General features: G+C 46.7%; 1 protein-coding gene across 1 annotated transcript in view; it reads right to left on the minus strand.

Annotated features, from left to right (window-relative positions):
• Positions 1–807: 807 nt before the first annotated feature.
• Positions 808–19976, minus strand: part of TYK2 (tyrosine kinase 2) — a 46986-nt gene continuing 27817 nt past the window's right edge. The window contains 17 exon segments of the mRNA XM_030197078.1: positions 808–3082; positions 5470–5580; positions 8580–8697; positions 9682–9854; positions 10983–11101; positions 13162–13354; positions 13594–13691; positions 13973–14003; positions 14005–14124; positions 14400–14554; positions 14726–14827; positions 14830–14860; positions 16488–16615; positions 17151–17238; positions 19474–19527; positions 19529–19594; positions 19596–19646. Of these exon segments, the coding sequence (XP_030052938.1) occupies positions 2948–3082; positions 5470–5580; positions 8580–8697; positions 9682–9854; positions 10983–11101; positions 13162–13354; positions 13594–13691; positions 13973–14003; positions 14005–14124; positions 14400–14554; positions 14726–14827; positions 14830–14860; positions 16488–16615; positions 17151–17238; positions 19474–19527; positions 19529–19594; positions 19596–19646 (1773 nt within the window). The 3' untranslated portion in view covers positions 808–2947.

Raw genomic sequence — 19976 nt, forward strand, 5'->3', positions numbered from 1 at the left:
GGCACTGGTGGGTCTTTTCGGAAGCCCTGGCTGTAGCAGCAACCTACATGCAGAGGGATCTGATTGGCCCATGCAGTTTGATGATGTCACGTGCCACATCACAAGTCAACCCAAACTCATCAGATCCCAGTGGGACGGCCATTGGAGTTGTTCCAAACCTTGAGTCTCCTTCTGATCATATCTGAGACCGGAAAAAGCCTGGCTAGTACTTCACTCAGATGAACCTTACGTTCGTAAGAGGTCATCACATTCAATGCTACACAAGTGCAGACCACCACCCAATTTTCACAGTAAGGAAATGTTTTTTTGGTTGGTGGGGGGAGAGGGGGGGAGTTACTATATTACAGCAGCTTTACAGAACCCAGTCCACACAAGGTCACATGTTTTCAAAAGACTTCCACATCTGGGGACAGCACCCAACAAGAAATCATCCCAGCTGAATCATTTCACACCATGCAAGGGAAGTGGGAAACATTTTTGGCGTTTCAGCAAATAGAAAGCGTGGACAGCCTCGGTTGCCCCCCCCCCCCCAGGGATCTTTTGGAAAAGTACCATATTGTCCCCTGCCTGCCTCTCCCCAACTAAATGTCTAGTTACTCCCTCCACAAACACTGATCACCATACAAGGGACATTCATTTCAAAGTTGTAAACATGGGGGAACAGACAGCTTGCCCCCCCCCCCCCCCCCCCTTCACATCACTCATCAAGTCTGAAAAATGGAAACGTCTATCTTGTACTGCAGGATTACATAGGTTATTTCTATGGGGGAGGAGGCAGAAAGGAGAGAACTTTTTTTTTTTTTGGGGGGGGGGGGGGGTTGGCAAGCAGGATTTTAACAACAAAGAGCTGTAGTAACTTCTACAATGTCCTGAAGAAATTCAGATTGTTTGATGATCACAGTAATTTTCATTGAAGCAGTGCGAGAATTAGCCAAAGGATACAAGCTTTCACTACCGTACACGTTTAACCAAGGGTGTAATGTGATCTTTGGAAAATGTTTATATTGATTGAGTCTTGTGTTATTACAGCCCAAAGAGCAGCTCACAGACCATAATGCAATATAAAGCACCCTGCGATAACGTCAGGGGACACACGGTTACAGGTCTGACCAGGTGACTTATGATCCCACACCCTCAGACGAAGCACTAAAATGGGACTCAGGTAACACAGGACCTGCTGGCGAAGGACTTGCTCTATTTAATAAAAGAGGCAGAAATCTTTAAAAACATTTGTGGTGGGAAAGCAAACTGGTTTTCGATCCCCACCGTCCCTTGCTGCTGCCTACTGCTCAGAGTGATAGGCTGCAAACCAGGGAAGCCCTAGTTCAAATCCTGCCTCTAACACTCCTTGAGGAAGACCCAGTGCCTTTAGTACCTTCAGACGGTAAGCTCTTCTGGGCAAGATCACACTGTACTTGAATATTTATCACTGCAGTATAGTGATGTAGCACTGTAAAACAGATTAAGTATGGATCTTATCCCGCCCTCAGCAGCGCTCTATCTGAAAATGACTCCTCTTTTGAGGATGACACCTGTGCCAAGTGTGCACATGAGAAGTCTCACAGTGAACGGCAAGACCGAAAGGCAGATGGGAGATTCCTGTGTTTATCCAGCTCCTATTGGCTTAGCAGCATTTCTTGCTCTGCAGCAGAGTTCAGAAAGGTCACTTAACTTTCTACTGTCATGGCTAGCTGTCCCTTGGCGGCAGACAAACCTGTAAATTGTTTTAACTTATTCAAGATGCCCTCCACATCCAAAGCCTGGGATGTTCACAGCATCCCCTTCTTCCCCCCCTCCCCCCCCCCCCCCCCCCCCCCCCGCCCCAGTCAAAAAATATTTGCAGACGGAGGTCTGGTAGTAATATGGGACAGAGACTACAGGCAAATTGCATCTTTACTCCTCAAGACACGAGATTTTTCAATGATAAAAGCGGCCAGAGGAGTTGCATTTCTCAGTCCTGCGGGCTGTGAGCTGGGTGTCCGTTCTTTGGATTATGTCTTAATACTAAAGGCCATTGCTGGTGAACATTTCACTCAGTCACTTAATACACACACGTTATTCTCGCTCTATACAATCCTATCTACACGGACGGATCAGGCCAGAACTTTATATACAAACACACTGCCTCTTCCCGTACAAAAATGAACACAGAAGGTAGCTGATGGCTAAACCTTTCCACATTCGCACTGTCTTCCACAGGGCACACAACGTATGAGATCAGGGAAGATATGGTGACGGCAAAAGGCAATGCTGCCTTCCTGGGGTGGGGGGGCAAGGGAGTCTCTATTCTAAGAACTGCAAGGCAGCCCCTCACTAATATTATATATATTTCCCTCCCTCCTTGTTCTCTTCCACACTATGGCAGCCTGTTGACCCTGTTTGTGGTGGTGGTGGGGGTTCTCCAATAGTGTGACCGCAGGCTTCAGCAGCGGCCTGTCCCTCATTTTCTCACGTTGCAGCCTTCAGTGAAAGTATCACAGCAAAATCTGCGAGGCCAGAATGAGCAAGCAGTCAGGCACCAGGACTGGTACCCTCCCACTGAAGAGAATTCACATTTATAAACAAATAAAATTGTCCAATAAATACAGTCCCAAAATTGTTACTCATTCAAGAAAAAAAGGAAGTTTCAGACGTCCAGCAGGAAAAAATCGATCAAAGTCATTTTAGCAGCCTTCAGCGTCTTACTCCACCTGCAGACCGCTCTTCATTTGAAATGTGGAACAGCTGAAACAGATCGAAGACAAACCAATGTACATGGTGACAACCACACAGGTTACAGCAACGCAACAGTGTATGAGCAGCAAGTAACCGAACAACCGTGGCGAGGCCTAGCCCCCGGCATCTCGAGTGCCTGACACCAGTGATTCCCGGTCAGAAGCATAGAGGTCGTCGTCAGAGAGGCGACCCCAAAATCAGGAGGATCCACTCTTCCCCCCCCCCCCCCCACCTAGCACACGTTGAACACAGACGGGGCCTGGTTTTGGTACTTCTCATGGAACGCCTTCAGGATGGGAATGAGGTTCTGAAAGGTGGGCCGAAAAGAGGCCTCCGACTCCCAGCAGTTCTTCAATAAAAGATAAATCTGAGGAATGAAACAAACAGAAAGGCAGGGGAATTAGAGATTCTGGATAAAATCAGTCCAGCTCAAGAGACCAGCCCTCTGTGGCAGACAGCTCACTTGCAGCATCATCTTAGGCTAATCTGATAAAGTTATTCCAGCCTATAAGAAGGGTCGGTTTGAAGGAAATGCCAGCTGGTCTGTGCCAGGCATTACATAACACTGCAAACTCACTTCAAGCTCATATATTTAGCACAAGTCCATCAAATAGTACCTTTCAAATTTTATAGTTCTGGGCTTGTGATGCTAGGAACTAAAGAAACTTTTTTCAGAAGACCTCAGCTTGGCGGAGTCATGGAGCACTCTTCACTCGTCTTCAAGCATATTTTTATGTCTTTGTGTTTTATATATATTTTTTGTACTTTTAGGTATTCTTTTAGAATTCAAAACCTCAATTGCGTGCAACATTTAAAGAAAAAAGGGGTTTTCTTTGGTCAACATAGCAAATTAATGTCTCAGTAGCCCTTAACTTAGATAAATCACTTCTCAAGGGCCATCTTACATTGGTAAAGAATGGTATAATACCGAGACGGGGACATAACGAAGCAGCCAAACGGTGAAACATGATGTCGTGTCAGCCAACAACATCCCCTTGAGAAGTGATTTATCTAAGTTAAGGGCTACTGAGGCATTAATTTGTTATAAGTTGACAAAAAAAAACCTTTTTTGTTTAAATGTTGCATGCAATTGAGGTTTTGAATTCTAAAAGAAACTACCTAAAAGTACAAAAAATTTATATAAAACACAAAGACATAACAATATGCTTGAAGACCAGTGACGAATGGAGAGTGGAGGCTAAAACCAAAGATTGCCCCGTGACTCCGCCAAGCTGAGGTCTTCTGAAAATGTTTCTTTAGTTTCCAGCATCACAAGCCCAGAACTATAAAGTTTGAAAGGCGTTACATAACTGCACAGCCCCTGCTTTCTTGTAGCAGAGTTTTCAAGATTCAAAGGCAAGAGTTTGCAAATTCTGCAACAACCGCAGGACACGTTTCCCTCCCTTCCCGCAACCTCTTCACGCACTCTTTCGGCCTTCAGTCATGCCCCATCCGCTCGTCAGCAGGAGAGATAGTGGGAGGGCAGTGTTTCAGGCCGCATCCTCCCCTTCTTATGCCTGATGCCAGCGATACACCATAAATCACAAGTGCTGGCTGCGGCAGAAGGAGGAAGAGGCGGAGGATACATCCCGAGCTGTCGTCTCTGCTCCCACCCCTTCTCACAGGTAAAGATTCACTGCTGCTATTGCAGACACTCTGACCCCCTTTTTGCTGGCCTAGAATTGCAGGAGACAAATCCCCCGATCCTCTGCCCCTCTTCTCTTACCCCTCCCTCTGAAGCCGGTTTCCAGCAATTTTCTTCCCTCCCCACCTTCAAACACAAATTGGAAAGCCTTGAAGACTTGGTGATCAAAAAGCTTTTTTAGGAGCTTCTTCTGGAGGAAAGCAAAGGGGTATTTAGATTGAGACGTTTAATGCAATTAACGTGCTAGTCTGGTAACCGTTACACGTTCGTAGCTTGAATGTTTTACTGTAACTCGCCTCGAGCTATTTGGTGACCAGAGCGATCACATCTTGTGTAATGAATATAGAGTTAAAACAGGAGAAGGGGGAAAGGCAACACATCGGTCAGCGTCCCTCCTCCAGCATCTGCGGCCATCTGTGGCAACGAGCCCCAAGGTTCAAAGAATCAGCCGTGGCAGAGGAAGGCAACGCGGCCTGATGTGCTACCATATTCCTCCTCCTCCTCCCCCCACCCAATCAGCATGGGAAGCAGAGGAAGTAGAACACGGCAAGAGCACCGGTCGTTCCTCAGTCCGGCTCAGATAGTGCAACAGAAGGCTCATTCTGCAGCCCAACCCATGGCATCGTAGGAGAAAGAACAGCAGTAACACTCACCCAAACAGTTTTCAATATCACCTAGGGCTATTTTGCATTTTTGAAAGTACCTACTAAACAGCAGCTTGCTGTCCAAATAATGCATGATAGCCATGAAATCCTAGACCCTGATTGAGTGGGTGCAATGCTGCCTGTCTCATTTGTGCCAGCCAGGCATGTAGACCCCAGAGAACATGAGAGATGGAATGATGAAAGAAATCTTCAAAAGCGATGATAGTACTGTGAAACGCTCAGGATGTGTGTGGTGGGGTGGGGCTTGGCTTATAGAGGAAGGTAAAATTAGGTCTTACCTGATTATTTTCTTTCCATTAGTCCTTCCCACTATTCCAGAACCTGTGGGATAATTGTGTCCATCACCTGCTGGTTGAGGGACACAATATCCCACAGGTTTTGAAATAACGGGAAGCTAGCTACATAATGGAAGGAGAGCTTCAATCTGTTCAGGGGGGGCCTCACCTCTCGTGGGCAGTCCTTTGGGCACGGTAACCTCTGGGCCCTGTCCAGTAACTCTATCAACCTCAACACTGTCATCTGACCTTGGGTGACCCCGATCATCTCGAGAAATTTCTGTAGGGATTAAAAAAAAACAAAACAGACAGACAGAAAAAATGAATTGAGGCCAGAATGGAAGGCTCCATGTGCCCAGTACGGTTTATATTACTGTTTTGTGTAGCGGTCAACCGAATTTTTGGTTTCAGCTTCGGTATTTGGCCTTGTTTCATTTTCTGCTGAAACTAAAAAAACTTTGTGTTGTTACCCCATAGTGTCGTTCCCCCCCCCCCCAAACAAAAGAAGCCTCCCCTCCCTCCCCAAAACAGAACTATGCCCCACTCCCTCTCTTCCCCAGGTCTTACCTTACTGGTGGTCTAGTCAGTTCTACCTATGCTGGCTCTAATCTCAAAATGGCTGCCATGAGACCGTTGCTGGAGATCATGGCAGCCATTTTGACAGCGGAAGACTACTCTTGTTTGAGGGGGAGGGGGGGGGAGAGAGAGGAACGGGCTGGATCTGGCCATAGGCCATACGCCATAGCACTGACTCGAGGTAGTAGTAGGCAGTTTTAGTTTCAGCCAAAATCGAGAAGCGAATTTAAGCCACAGATTCGGTTCCGGCAGAAAATGTAAAACGCGCTTTTGGTCACTCTCTAGTTTTTCTTTGCAGTTCTCTGAGACACACCCTGAAAACCTCGCAAAACGCCCCCCCCCCCCCCCTTCAAGCAGTCAAGTGTATTACTATTGGTACAATCTCCAGTTCTACCCATCTTATCTGCCCCCACAAAACCTTGCATTAAAAAATATTTCTTTATGGTGTATTTTCAGAATTGTCTGATAATGTGCTTTCCTAACAGTAGAAACGGGATGAAGTGGTTTGAAAATACAGGCTGCCCTAGTGTTTATCAAATTGCACAGGCTAGGCTTGGCCTACTAGGGGAGTCTGCTCTGTACTACAGAATGGCATGGAGATGGGGACGGGGCAGGGATGGAGACAGAGCCTGTGGGGATGGGGACAAACTTTGTTCCTGTATTTTTATTTGTAGCATTTGTATCCCACATTTTCCCACCTATTTGCAGGCTCAATGTGGCTTACAATTGTTCCGTTATGGTGATCACCAATTCCGGAAAAGAGAAATACATAGTTAAAATATGGAGGTGGCAAAGTGGAATTAGGTAGTCAAATAAATAAAGTTCATTTTCCTAATAAGAAATAAAAGGTAATTGGATAAAACGTCAATCATAGTAGACTAGCTTGAAGAATCAGGAATAAAGAGTTACGTTTTGTGTAGTTCTGGTGTAAATTTTGATAAACCTTTCACAAACAGTGAACAACAAAACAGGAGATAATCATTTTACACTGTTATTAAACGGAATAGCCAAGGGCCATCCTATTTATCAAGAGCACATTTAGTTTTTTTGTTTTTTTGGGGGGGGGAAAGAAAAGCCCAAGAATTTAAAATGCATTTTCTGCTTGCAGCCTGTTAATGAACTGGACTGTTATTTATGTTTGAGTGATGCAGACAACAATATTTTGATTTTTGTTTGGGAAAAACAAGCAAACATGCTGGCCACAACTAGCAAAATTTGCATGGGGGACCCTGTATATTCCTGCACAACTTCTAAGAAGACGAGTTGCTTATTTTTATTATTGTTTTCTATTTGTGATTTAGAACAACAGTTGCACAGCATATTGTTCCTTTTTATACTTGAATAAAAAGATATATAATCATACGTGTTCAAAGAACTGGGGATTAAAATAACTGCTACAATGATCCGGGAGCACCTCCTGGGATATCGCAGGAACACAGACCAAGCAAACTATTGGGAATTACAATTTAAGTTTGTGCTAAGAGCATACATACCGCCCCGGAGGGCATTCCATATGGGGGCCTCACTGGACCGAGCATGCCCCAGATGCTCAGCGGAGGGAGCGACCCTGGGACATATGTTTTGGGGCTGCCCACGCATTAAGAAGTTTTGGAAAGACGTGAGTGGACAGATAAGTGCCATTTGGTTCTCGAGCTGGATTTTAGATGCTAAGCTCCTTTTTGGGCACCTAAGGTTTTCGGGGCCCCCAGTTAGGGGACGCCAAGCATTTGTACTGCGCACAGTAATGGTGGCTAAGAAAACAATCTTGAGGACGTGGCTGTCGGAGGAGGGCCCCACAGTAGCTCAGTGGAGAGGGCAGATGATCTACTTGCTGCATACTGAGAGAACGAGATTGAGAACTCAACGGCCCCCTGTTGTTCGGATGTTTTTGGCCTGTTAGACCCCGTTTTGGCTTACGCTGACATCCCAGGCCAAGGGGCAAATAATGAACATGTGACTATGGCTCTAGAGCACTTAGAGTATGGGATCTGCAAAATAAGAGACTGTGACAGCGAATGGGCAGGGGGGGAAGGGTGGGAGAGGGGGGAGGAGGGAGGGAAGGGGATTAAAATGTAAAAGTTACTGGAGAGATAAGTGGATCCATAGACATCACCAATGTGCTTGCTAGTGAAGATATGTTAACTATATTACAAGACAGAGAGGAAGTTAAGCACTGTTTAGATTTGTTTATTGTGATCTCCCTAATAAAAATTATTGAAACATAATCATATGTGTTCAAGGCTTCTGCAGATGAGGACAGAGCCCACGGGGATGTGGTGGGAACAGAACCTGCGGGCACGGAGACAGGGCCCGCAGGGATGGGACGGGGATGGAAACAGGACCTGCGGGGACGGGACGGGAACAAACTTTGTCCCTGTGTCATTCTCTACTCCGTACAGTCATCTGAGTGAGGGGTAGTGGTCGGTCTATCCAAATACAGGCATCGGAAATGACCTGTGAGCTCCAGGCCTGCACAAGGTACACACAAGCAGCGATGTGCTCTCTTGAGGGGCTCTTACCTGCTCTGCTCCACTCAAGTGTCATAAAATGATTTTAACAACGGGTTCCTGAGGTTCCCCCAACTTAACTTTCATATGCTGTATCGTGGGCCATTGGCACTAAACCACAAAATGGGTAATACCCCTCAATCGTGGTCTGTCTGTTTTGAAGGATGCTGCAGGACCGTGCAGCTGAGAGACTCACCGTAGGGGGGCTGAGATAGGAATCACAGCGAGTGAGGAGTTCATACATTGTCACCCCGAAGGACCAGACATCAGAAGCATAAAAAAACTTGCATTCCTTCAGACACTCCACCGCGTACCTACACAGGACACAAGAAAGAGAGAAAAACCATAAGAGGGACAAGAGGCACAGCCCAGCCCCCACCCCAAACCCCACCCAGCATTGCAGCAGGGCCACCGAAAGACTGAGCTGGGCCAGGGGCAGGGCCGCTGCCCCCACCCCCAGGATCACCGCCGCTGCTGCCTGCCGGAACTGCAAATTCCTTGGCTGGCGGGGATCCCGAGGGGGTCTTTCTTCCTCCAGCGCTCCTTCCTCTGCCGCACTGCCTGCCCCTGCGGCTGCTTTTTCTCTTACGTCGCACATGCTCGGTTTCAAAAGCGAGCATGTGCGGCCTGAAGGGAAAAGCAGCCGCTTGGCAGGCAATGCAGCGAAGAGCAGCACTGGAGGAAGACCTCTTCTGCTGGCGGGGCCTGGGGTGGACCCCCGCCTGCCAAACCAGAGGTCCTGCAGTGTTTGCTCCTCCGGGTCCTCCCCAGCCTCCAAGGGGGGCCCAGTCCTGGAGTTTTCTCTCTCCTGCTCCTGTCGGGATGTAAACACCTGGGTCCCGCCAGGAGCCGGAGAGAGAGAGAAACCCCGGCGCCGGGCCCAAGTAATTTTGCCCCCTCCCCGCCCCCCCTCTCGGTGGCCCTGCATTGCAGTACAAAGGAATAAAAGAGGGCAACACAGCCTGGCATATGTGCCCACACTCCCTGGAGGGTTTGTTCCCTTCTCCCCCCTCTCTATAACACTGCAGGTTCCTGTGCTCTCTCTCCCTCCCTTTCTCCCCTTCCATTCATTGACAATGAAATGTGTGTGCTGGATGAAAAGAAAGTTTAAAATCAGGTAAGTGGGATCAGGCAAAGGGGGTTTAAAGAGAATCAACAAGCAGGATTATAAATCCAGAGCTCACAGCAACCCAACCTAACCCCCTCTCACCCAAAGGAACAGCCCAGGATTTTCTCAGCAAAATAATGTGCATTCACGTGTTCAGAGATACCCTGAAGCTAGAGCACCATGTCCTTACCAGAAGACAGGGCTGTCTCCATCCTCCCGGACTCGGTAGTATTCGTGGCCCTCGGGGATGGCTTTGGCCAGGCCAAAGTCTCCGATCTTCACCGTGTTCTCATTCTCCACCAGCACGTTTCTGGCAGCCAGATCTCGATGGATATAGTGCTGAGAATGCAGGTAGGCCATGCCCTACAGAGAATCCACAAATCTGTTACTCGGACCTCCAGCGCTGGGCGTTTTCTTTTTTTTTTTTTCTGTACAGGTCTTTTTAATATTACAAAATATGAAAGAACAATCTAGTGTTTTATGCCATTATTTCAAAAACTGGAGACTTTGCGGAAATAACTCTGCTCATTGTTTGAGAGTTTATAGATTTTCTGGAAGCAGTGGCCCAGTTTTTTGGATTGCATTGGTAGCCAAGCTCAACATTCAAGAACCAAATAATACTACCATAACAAAATATCATAAAAATATTCCAGAGTGCGATGAAACTTCAAAAATATCTCAGGCTCAATAGAAATTCTCTGATGTTGTCACCTGTAGTTGGTTCTCGAGATTCGTCTCCAAACCCCTGAGTGTCCTTCCTTTTTTAGTTTAAAATTTAAGACGCTGGGCGTTTCTGACCCTGCGATTCCTCCAGCTCAGATTGGCTAGAACTGGGATCCGGTGCTATAACCCTTCATTCCCAGCTGACCTGAAGATTCCCACCCCCCCATCTCCCTCCTCCTTCCGACTCACTTTAGTCTGGTCACGTGCCAGGGCTTTTTCCAGAATTGCAATCACAGGCCTTAAATTCTTACCAGTGTGTGTCTCCATTGTAAAAATGAGTGTGTGACCCCACCCCAACCCCCACTCTGACAAGCTGTGAACTCCGGCCGCCCAGTGAGCAGAAAATCACCCCTAGATCCCTTCAGTGCAAAAAAAACTCAGGTTAATCCAATCAGCAATCGCCAAAGAGGCCCACGGAAGAAAGCGCCATGCAAACATATAACACAGTGACACTTGGAATGACTCAAACCACTGCACAATGGAGGCCTTGAAATCTTTTTGATAGAAAAAAAATATATACCCATAAGAGCAATGCAACTTAAACACAGAACTGAGCCTAACAGAGGGCGTCAGAGAGGTGCACTGGAAAACTTTCTGGGACTCATTGCAGACTACGGTGCAGCGCGGTTCACGTGGATAAAGGTGAGCACATTCCAAGATGTAATACAGGGAAGGCGTGTGCGCTGGGATTCCTTTACACGTGTTTGGGATGCCAGGCAGAGGTAGGAAGAGCGCCGTGCGGCTGGCGCACTGCAGAGAAGCCGTTACCTCACAGATCTGCTGCGCAAAGAGGAGAATGTGTGCCAGGCTGACGTTGTGCTTCGGTAAATAATCCCGCAGGCTTCCCAGGGGCACATACTCCATGATCAGCTGTACCATCTTTTCACCTGCATAAACCAGAGAGCATTAAGACAGAACATAAAAGACACCAGACAATCTCTCTCTCAGGACAGCACCAGGGAAAGATGCACAAACATCACACAGAGAATGATATTAATGGTGTGTGCAGAGACAATCCCCTGTCCCAGAAGGTTTACAATCTAGCCAAGACAGAAAAGTCAAACAAGGGATTCTAAGAACATAAGAATAGCCAAACTGGGTCAGACCAATGGTCCATCTGGCCCAGTATCCTGCTTCCAGCAGTTGTCAACCCAGGTCACAAGTACCTGACAGAAACCCAATTAGTAGCAACATTAGGAATCTGTTTCCACCCATATGTTGAAAAAGGTCAATGTGTCTATGTGAATTACAGTTCAAGGTTTGAAAGTGGCATGAGGGGGAGCACAGTGAGAGCACACGCTCAGGAAGGATAATCTAGCTTCTGCCGACGAATGCCGTAACTCCAGAGTGAATGCATTTGTACCGCGGCCAGTACAGAAACGGCGTGGAAGTCGCTGGAGAAAAGGGGTTATAGGGCTGTGATAATGGAGGCAGATAAGTCGCCCAGACTGATCGTTTCGTGCCAGATTCAAGAGAAAATGGGCTGCAGCATTCTAAGCGGGAGGCGAAGCTAGTTTACGACTCTGGCTTCAGTATAATGTGCGCTATCCCACTAGCCTGATTCAGTTCCCTGTCACGTATGCCCTTTGCTCACTGGTCCCAGCCTCTGCCCACCTTTCGGAGTGCTGTGAGGAGAGAGACAGCGCCCTTTTTCCCTGTGCCCTGCCAGCGAGCTTGTGTCCTCTTCCTTTCTTCACCAATACGTAAGGTCACACAGATATTCATTCAGATATACAGATAAATACAATAAATGAGGTAAACTTGAAAAAAGTAGATTGAAACCTAATAATAGAACTACTGTGAAACAGTATCAAAAATCATTCCACAGTGTGACCTCACCTCGAATATTGTGTTCAGTTCTGGTCACCGTATCTCAAAAAAAGATATAGCGGAATTAGAAAAGGTTCAGAAAAAGAGCAGCCAAAATGAGAAAGGGGATGGAATTCCTTTCGTATGAGGAAAGGCTAAAGAGGTTAGGGCTCTTCAGTTTGGAAAAGAGACGGATGAAGGGAGATATGATTGAGGTCTACAAAATTCTGAGTAGTATAGAGCAAGTAGAAGTGAATTGATTATTTTACTTGTTCCAAAAGTACAAAGACTAGGGGACACTCACTCGAGGAAGTTATATGGAAATACTTTTAAAACAAATAGAAGGAAATATTTTTTTCACTCAACGAATAGTTAAGCTCTGGAACTATTTGCCGGAGGACGTGGTAACAGTGGTTAGCATATCTGGGTTTTAAAAAAGGTTTGGACAAATTCCTGGAGGAAAAGTCCATAGTCTACTATTGAGATAGACATGGGAAGTCACTGCTTGCCATGGGATTTGTAGTATGGAGTGTTGCCACAATTTGGGTTTCTGTCAGGTACTGTTTGGAAACAGGATACTGCGCTAGATGGACCATTGGTTTGACCCAGTATGGCTACTCTTATGTAATTCCCTGAAAGTCTCTTCACACACATTATTACAGAGGCACCAAGAGAACCAGGATTAGAACTCATGACCTCAAACTTTCAGCATTAACATAGTAACATACATATTAACATAGTAGATGAAGGCAGAAAAAGACCTGCATGGTCCATCCAGTCTGCCCAACAAGATAAACTCATATGTGCTACTTTTTGTGTATACCTTACCTTGATTTGTACCTGTCCTTTTCAGGGCACAGACCGTGTAAGTCTGTCCAGCACTATCCCCGCCTCCCAACCACCAGCCCCCCGCTTCCCACCACCGGTTCTGGCACCGACCGTATAAGTCTGCCCAGCACTATCCCTGCCTCCCAACCACCAGTCCCGCCTCCCACCACCGGCTCTGGCACACTTTCCTTTCATCTCCATTTGCAAAAGGAGACAGATAACATCAGTCCTATGCAAATGTTGAAAAGTTCAGAGCTTTCGGCATTAATTCCACTGCATTTACAGGTACAAAATCCTTCTCCCCCCTCACCTTGCTCACTGCAACATCCTTTGTATTTAACAATGTTTTCATGATAGAGGGTTTTCAGAATTTCAATCTCTCGTTTCCAGCTGGTTAGGAGCTGCTGGCTGCATCCTGACTTCAAGGACTTCACGGCCACCATCTCCCCGGTGCCGTCATTTGTGGGGTCGTAACAATACAGGCTCACCTTCCCAAAGTGGCCCTAGAAGGAGAAGTGGTGGGATAGAGGTTTAGAATAAGCCAAGCAGCTGTTTTTAAGTCCTGATTACACAGGTGGCTAACTGACAAACTGACAAGACTGCCCAGCATTCTTGACAGCAGCCATTTTAGGTCACTTGGAAGTACCCGGCAGATCCCAGACAGGAATTCTGGACTGGTCTGGAGAGGACGTTAAGGAACAGATAATTGTTATTTTGCATCTCCCAGGACGCTTTCAGTTACCTCTCCAAGATCACGGATCTTCTTCAAGTAACGCTTCTGAAAAACCGTGGGATCCACATCAGAAAAGTCAGGGTTCACAGAGGTCATTTCTGAAAGATCTTTAAATAAATAACAATCATCACTAAAGTTTTCTCCAGCTCATGAGGAAAAAGATTCAGTGAATTGGTCCCAAAGAGTGAAACAGACCTCCCTCCCTCCCCCACAAAATAAAAATCACATCTGCTGACGACAAATATGTGAAAGTAAACCCTGCAAAGCATTCTGCCATAATGCATCAGACGGCGGCAGAATAAAGCCTGGCCCTGCGGGGGTGAGCGCAGGGATGCCCACTTCTCCAACTGAGCAGCCCTAGGAAAGCGCGAGAGAAGCCCGCACGTACTCTGTGGCTGCAGCTGAGTCAGCTCACGTAGGGACTGTCCGGAAGGAAGGCCTCTCGCCAGTGCTGTAATTCAAACACTGGCTGATCAGGTGTGCTAGCTCCTTACACGAGGGCTCCGGCAGTTTCAGTTTCTTCTCGTAAAACCGCTCCTTCTGTAACCAAAAGAAAAGGCTCACTTCGTATTAAACTCTGCTCTCTACTGGCTAAAGAAATGCATAAGAAGTTTAGATTAGAGCGCCTTTTTCGGATGCTATCTAGGTACTGGACCTGTCTATCACCAACGTCTCGCAGGATTCATGGCAAACGCAATCTGTTCAATCTCACCACAGCTAACCACAGTCATGCTGTGACAGCTACGGCTCTGAGCCAGAGATAAAGCCTGAAAACAGACTCGGCGCAGAACGCCGGACGGCGATGGCAAACATACCTCAGAGGGCGTGCGCTCTTTAAGAGGTACATCTCCGTTTTTAAAGCAGATTTCCACCAGTGTTGTGCCGACGCTCCACTTATCCGCCGCTGTGCTGAGGTTTCTAACGTCATGGACACACTCGGGAGCGATCCAGGGAATCCTCTCTACACGCTCTGTCCATTCAGGGGGGGGGGGGGGGGGAGGGAATATAATTTAAAAAAAAAAACAACAACCCCCGAGTTAACTCATGGATGCTTTGCAACAAAACAAGCACTGAGATTATCCAGAAACTAAGAGAATCCTCCTCTCTCACAAGTACCACCAAGCGGAGAAAAACCAGTTACCTTCTCTGGAAAGGACAGTGAAGCTGATCCCCGGGTTTCGCTCAGTTTAATAACGGGCAAAGCCATCCTCCAGACCTCTCCTGGCAAGTAAGATGTTTTTGCACAGACATTCCCATGTACCAAGTTCTTATCCTCCTGTTCAAATAACATTTGTGTACATAAGCATGAGTATACACAAAGAATATGAGATAGACAGAGAGAGGAGAAAATGAGGCAACCCCTTCTCTTCAGCTTTTACCGCTATGACCCCTCCTCGCCACAGCTGAGATCAGGAAGATTTTGGGTGTAAGGGGGCAGAGGTCACCAACAGAGCAAAACCTGGTATCGTTCTCCTCTCTCGGCCGAGATCACTGGCTCAGCAGCTTCCTCGCCTCGGCCCACCTGAGCCCAAATGTATGTGTGAAAAGCTCGTATGGCATGTAGCCAAACTGATCTCTCTTACACAGCTGCGCCAAGATGGGTGACATACCAGCCACAACACACCATACATACATTGTCTGTTCATTGACTTCAGCAAAGATTGGCTAACCTACAATCAATTCTAAACACAGCTGATCTTTCAGGAATTCTAACAATTTCTCCAGGTAAAGCCTTTGAAAAATCAGGTTTTCGCACCACGCCATATAACCAGGTCTGGACATGCACTGGCTACGGCAGATGAAAGCCTGCCTGGAGGCAGCCCAACCAAGCTGTTGTGATGTACGTGGGATAGAGAGGGCCAGAGAAAATTACTGGTGAACCTTTCTATGGAAACGTGCAGCCTTTCAAAACATTACAAAACTAACTAGGCCTTGGGGTTATATTAAAAATGTTCCACTCAATGTGGAAACTCAAACGCGTGAAGCATTTCTTCCCGAGGGAAACAATTTCACAATCTGATACAAATCAATAGTACTAAGCCACTTAGATTACTGCAATGGAATTTATGCGGGATGTAAAGAACAAACCTTAAAGAAACTTCAGACTGCTCAAAACACGGCAGCTAGGTTTATATTTGGTAAAACGCGATTTGAAAGCGCAAAACCCCTCCGTGAAAAACTACACTGGCTCCCAATCAAAGAATGCATCGCCTTCAAACTCTGCACACTGGTCACAAATCATCTACAGAGAAGCCCCGAGTTGCATGACAGACTTGATCGACTTACCAAGTAGAACTACATCCGAATCAACACGAACCTATCTAAATCTGCACTACCCAAGCTGCAAAAGACAAATACAAAACAACTTACGCATCTAGTTTTTCTTACATAAGCACACACCTGTGGAACGCATTACCAAAGGCCCTGAAACGACATACGACCACCTAACTTCTGGAAAGCACTAAAAACTAACCTGTTTAAAAAGGCATACCCCCACTGATCCAACTTAAATGCCTAATCTCTGCAAACACAACCAAATTAAAGCACGTAATGGACATAACACAACTCTTCAGTTCTCCGATTCCCTAATGTGGCTGTGCCACATGAACTTGATCTTACCACTCACCTTGTATTTGTTCACACCGGAGCTGCAAAGGCCTCTCGGTACTATGTTAAGCCACACTAAGCCTACAAATAGGTGGGAAATGTGGGATACAAATGTAACAAATAAATAAATAGTAAATAACACATACTAAGAAATGTGGCAGAGGCCTGTAGCAAAAAAAATCAAAGACCTGAAGAGTCTGGGTTCAGAACCACTGACGTCCTATTGATTTACTTACATCTAGAGAGAAGGGGGTGTAGGGTTTCTGCTACTGGAGAAAATGGACATAAATGCTTACCAGATAGCTCAGAGCACTGGCCAGCTGCTTGGCCACTGTGGACTTCCATCCCGGAGTCACCTGACCCTTGTTCTTCCGCAGCGCAACATCCAATGGGCCGTGCTCAATAAACTCCTCCACCATTATATCTGGCAAGGAGGAACAGAGTGGGAAAAGTTATGTTAGATTGTCCAGGACACAGCTACTGACGATGGTGCCAAGGGTGGGGTGAGGGGACATCTTTGGAACAGTGTTGCAATGATATCCCTCCTTGAACGTGGGTGGAGAGAGTGTGGCATAAGCTGCAAGACTGATCGTGAGGCACCAAACACCACAGTAGAATCACGACTTTAACAAAAATAGTGAAATGATACAAGTAGGTTATTTTTCAGGCATAAAATAATACACAACACAGCCTAACTGCTTACAAGTCCCCTTTATCCATATCACAAGAATCTCTTTCTCTGTCTTTATCTGGTGGTCGATGGATATAACCCACTAGTTCTGGACTGATCTGACTGATCTGGTACTGACACTAAGGAAATACTTTTGCACAGGGCAGGGGTACAGATGCAGGCCTTAACCACAGCATGGAGTAAACCAACTTGACTGTCTGAGAGGTCGCACTGAAAAAGAAGCAACTCTGTCAAGTGGAAAATGGGACGAATTCTACAGCCACTCCACTTTCAGATCCCCGCACGCAGACTCCATGGACAAAAGCCAGGTGAATGTGAGAAACCTGGTTCATCAGACTCGCTGTTTCGAAAAAAGCCTGGAAGACAGAGAAATCAAGGCACACATTCAAGAAATGTACACAAGGAGAAACTGCAAGCGATGGACAACATACTGGAATGGAGAGGTATCCGAATATTTAACTCCAGAGGCCTGCTCACTGGGGAGGTCTTCCGACAGCCAAGGCAAAGGGGTGAAAACCAGGCTTAATCATGAGCTGGGGTCATATCAGGCATCAGAGGAACTACCAGGATTTAGTGGCAGAGAGTGCAAGGTAAGGGCTTCCAATCAGCACACTGCCTTACTTCTGTCCTCCTGTGACTTGATCTGCACAGGGAGCCTCTGGCTTTGGATAGCTTTGGATATCAAGGGTCAGCCCACCATTGGCGATCTGGGTTCTCCCAAACCCGGCTTCTGGCTCTTGAGGTCAGCAATGAAGGGGGCGGAGAGGGAGACGGATGGGAGAGGACAGAGACTAAGATTTTATAACAGGACAATTATGTACCTTTAAAAATAGGCATACGTGGAGGGGCATTTTCAATATGACATCTAAGTCCAACTTTAGACGTTTTGCAAAAAAAACATCAAAAATATGAATAAGAAAGAAGTTCATTTTCCAAAAAGAAAAACATCTATCTTTTGTTTTTGAAAATACTGTTTCTAACAAGGTTTTGTGCTTTGGCCGTTTTTTTTTTTGGTCCATTTAAAAAAAAAAAAAAAAACATCCAAGTGAAAAACGTAGAAAATCAAGCCATTGGGATGTAGGAGGGGCCAACATTTTTAGTAGGCTGGTCCCCCAGACATCCCAAGAGATAAATGGGGCACCCTAAGTGGACTTTGAAAACATGCTCCCAGGTACACATCTCACCATTGCTCCCTTATCTTGTCTGCTGAGCCCTCCAAAACCCATCCAAACCCTACTGCTCACAGCTGTACACAATAGCCCTTATGAGTGAAGGGGGCACCTATATGTGGGTACAGTGGGTCTCTGGTGAGTTTTGGAGGGCTCACAGTTTCCACCACAAATGTGACAGGTAGAGGGAGATAAGGACCAGAGTCCCCCATGCCATGGTGCACTGCACTGACCATACACTACTCCAGGGACCTGCATGCTGCTCTAATAGACCTGGCTCTAACATCTGAGGCTGTCATAGAAGTTGCTAAATCATATTTGTATTCACATTTGTGTGTGGGGGGGGGGGGTCACTCCTGATTCCCTCCAGTGGTCATCTGGTCATTTAGGGCAACCTTTTGTGCCTTATTCGTTACAAAGACAGGTTTAGCTCAAAACTTCTTAGTTTTAGCCCTGGACAGTCAACAGAATTAACAATCAGCAAGTTCAGTATACAGCCATTTGTCACAAAACAAGCAGAGTAAAAACAATGTAATAATTCCACCATCAATGTTTAACTTCCCACCCCCCTTTCCCCTCCCCTATTCCCTAAAGTTTTCAAACGTTCATTGAAGTTGTGCAGAAGAAAGCAACATAGAATGGTGTCATCCATCAACAACCACCACCAGCAGGCCTGTAAATCTGAAATCCTCTTTTAGTAAGAATTACACTGAACTTCGATAATGCGATGCCAAGTAGGCCAAGTAGGCTCACCCTTCTAACAGCGTCGCCTATTGGTTACTATTCTACAAAATTCAAATTTCAACAGTGATTGATGTCTCCACAGCAACAACCAAAGAGTGGATAGCAAAAAGGGGAGGAGGGGGGTCTCCAACTGTCCCGTGCTAATCCAAGAAGGGACTTCAAGTATTACCAATTCCTTGCTTTAACCTCACCAACCTTGCCTAAATGGAGACCCCTCAACCCCACCCCCCTAGCCCCCACAGTCCTATCTCCACCTTTAAAACCCCAAAACCAACTTCAACCTATCAACCTAGGCTCGGAGAACTCACCCAACCTCTCCCCCCCCCCCCCCCCCCCCGAAGAACCCATAGCCCTACCCCACTCTGTCCCTACCTCAAAATAAACCCCACAGGCTTGTACTCCGATAGCCCCTAAGGTCTAGCGTAAGTACTTAATACCCACATCTGCGACCATGCTTTTTATAAAAGCTGCTTCTGTATATGAAACACATCTTAGACATGGAAAATGTTTCATGAAATAAGCCCTTGAAATGGCTAAACTCGGGATGCCTGATTCTGGAGGGAACCATAGGCTGCTGTGTATTGAGCAACTGGGCTAAATATTGGGCATCTAAAGAATTGGGAAAGCCTTCGGCCCACCCCAAGGTGAATGCAAGTTAACGGCTGAGAATCTGCTCACCAGTGCAATGTCTATGTGGCTGGGGTCCAGCACCTTCAGCACCACACGCAGGTCCCCGACAGTTGTTGTTCAGCTCAGCAGAGAGATGATCCATCTCGAGGTCGCTGCCCTCGGCACACATGGAGGATGCCGTCATAAATGTTCGTGCGAGTGCCCTGGCCCAAGTGAGCAATCTGCAAGTTCACACAACCCACCAGGATGGAGGGGTGGGAAGAAATATTCTGTCAACTCAGGTACCGGAATACATCTACATGTCACCCTCCACAATATTATATGCACTGCAGAGAAAGCCCCAGTATATGGGTCCACACACTGGTGTCAGTGGGAAGGAAATTTCAATAGCCTATGCCACATGAGGAGGGGCCCACCTAATCCCATTGCTGCCCTAACTCGCCATGTGATAGGGCACAGCTGGGAAACCTGAAAATCTTGGATCTAATCCCACCGCTGACACAAACTTGCCATGTGATAGGGCACAGCTGGGAAAACCTGAAAATCTAGGG

The sequence above is a fragment of the Microcaecilia unicolor genome, chromosome 3 (assembly GCF_901765095.1).
Source record: "Microcaecilia unicolor chromosome 3, aMicUni1.1, whole genome shotgun sequence".
NCBI lineage: Eukaryota > Metazoa > Chordata > Amphibia > Gymnophiona > Siphonopidae > Microcaecilia > Microcaecilia unicolor.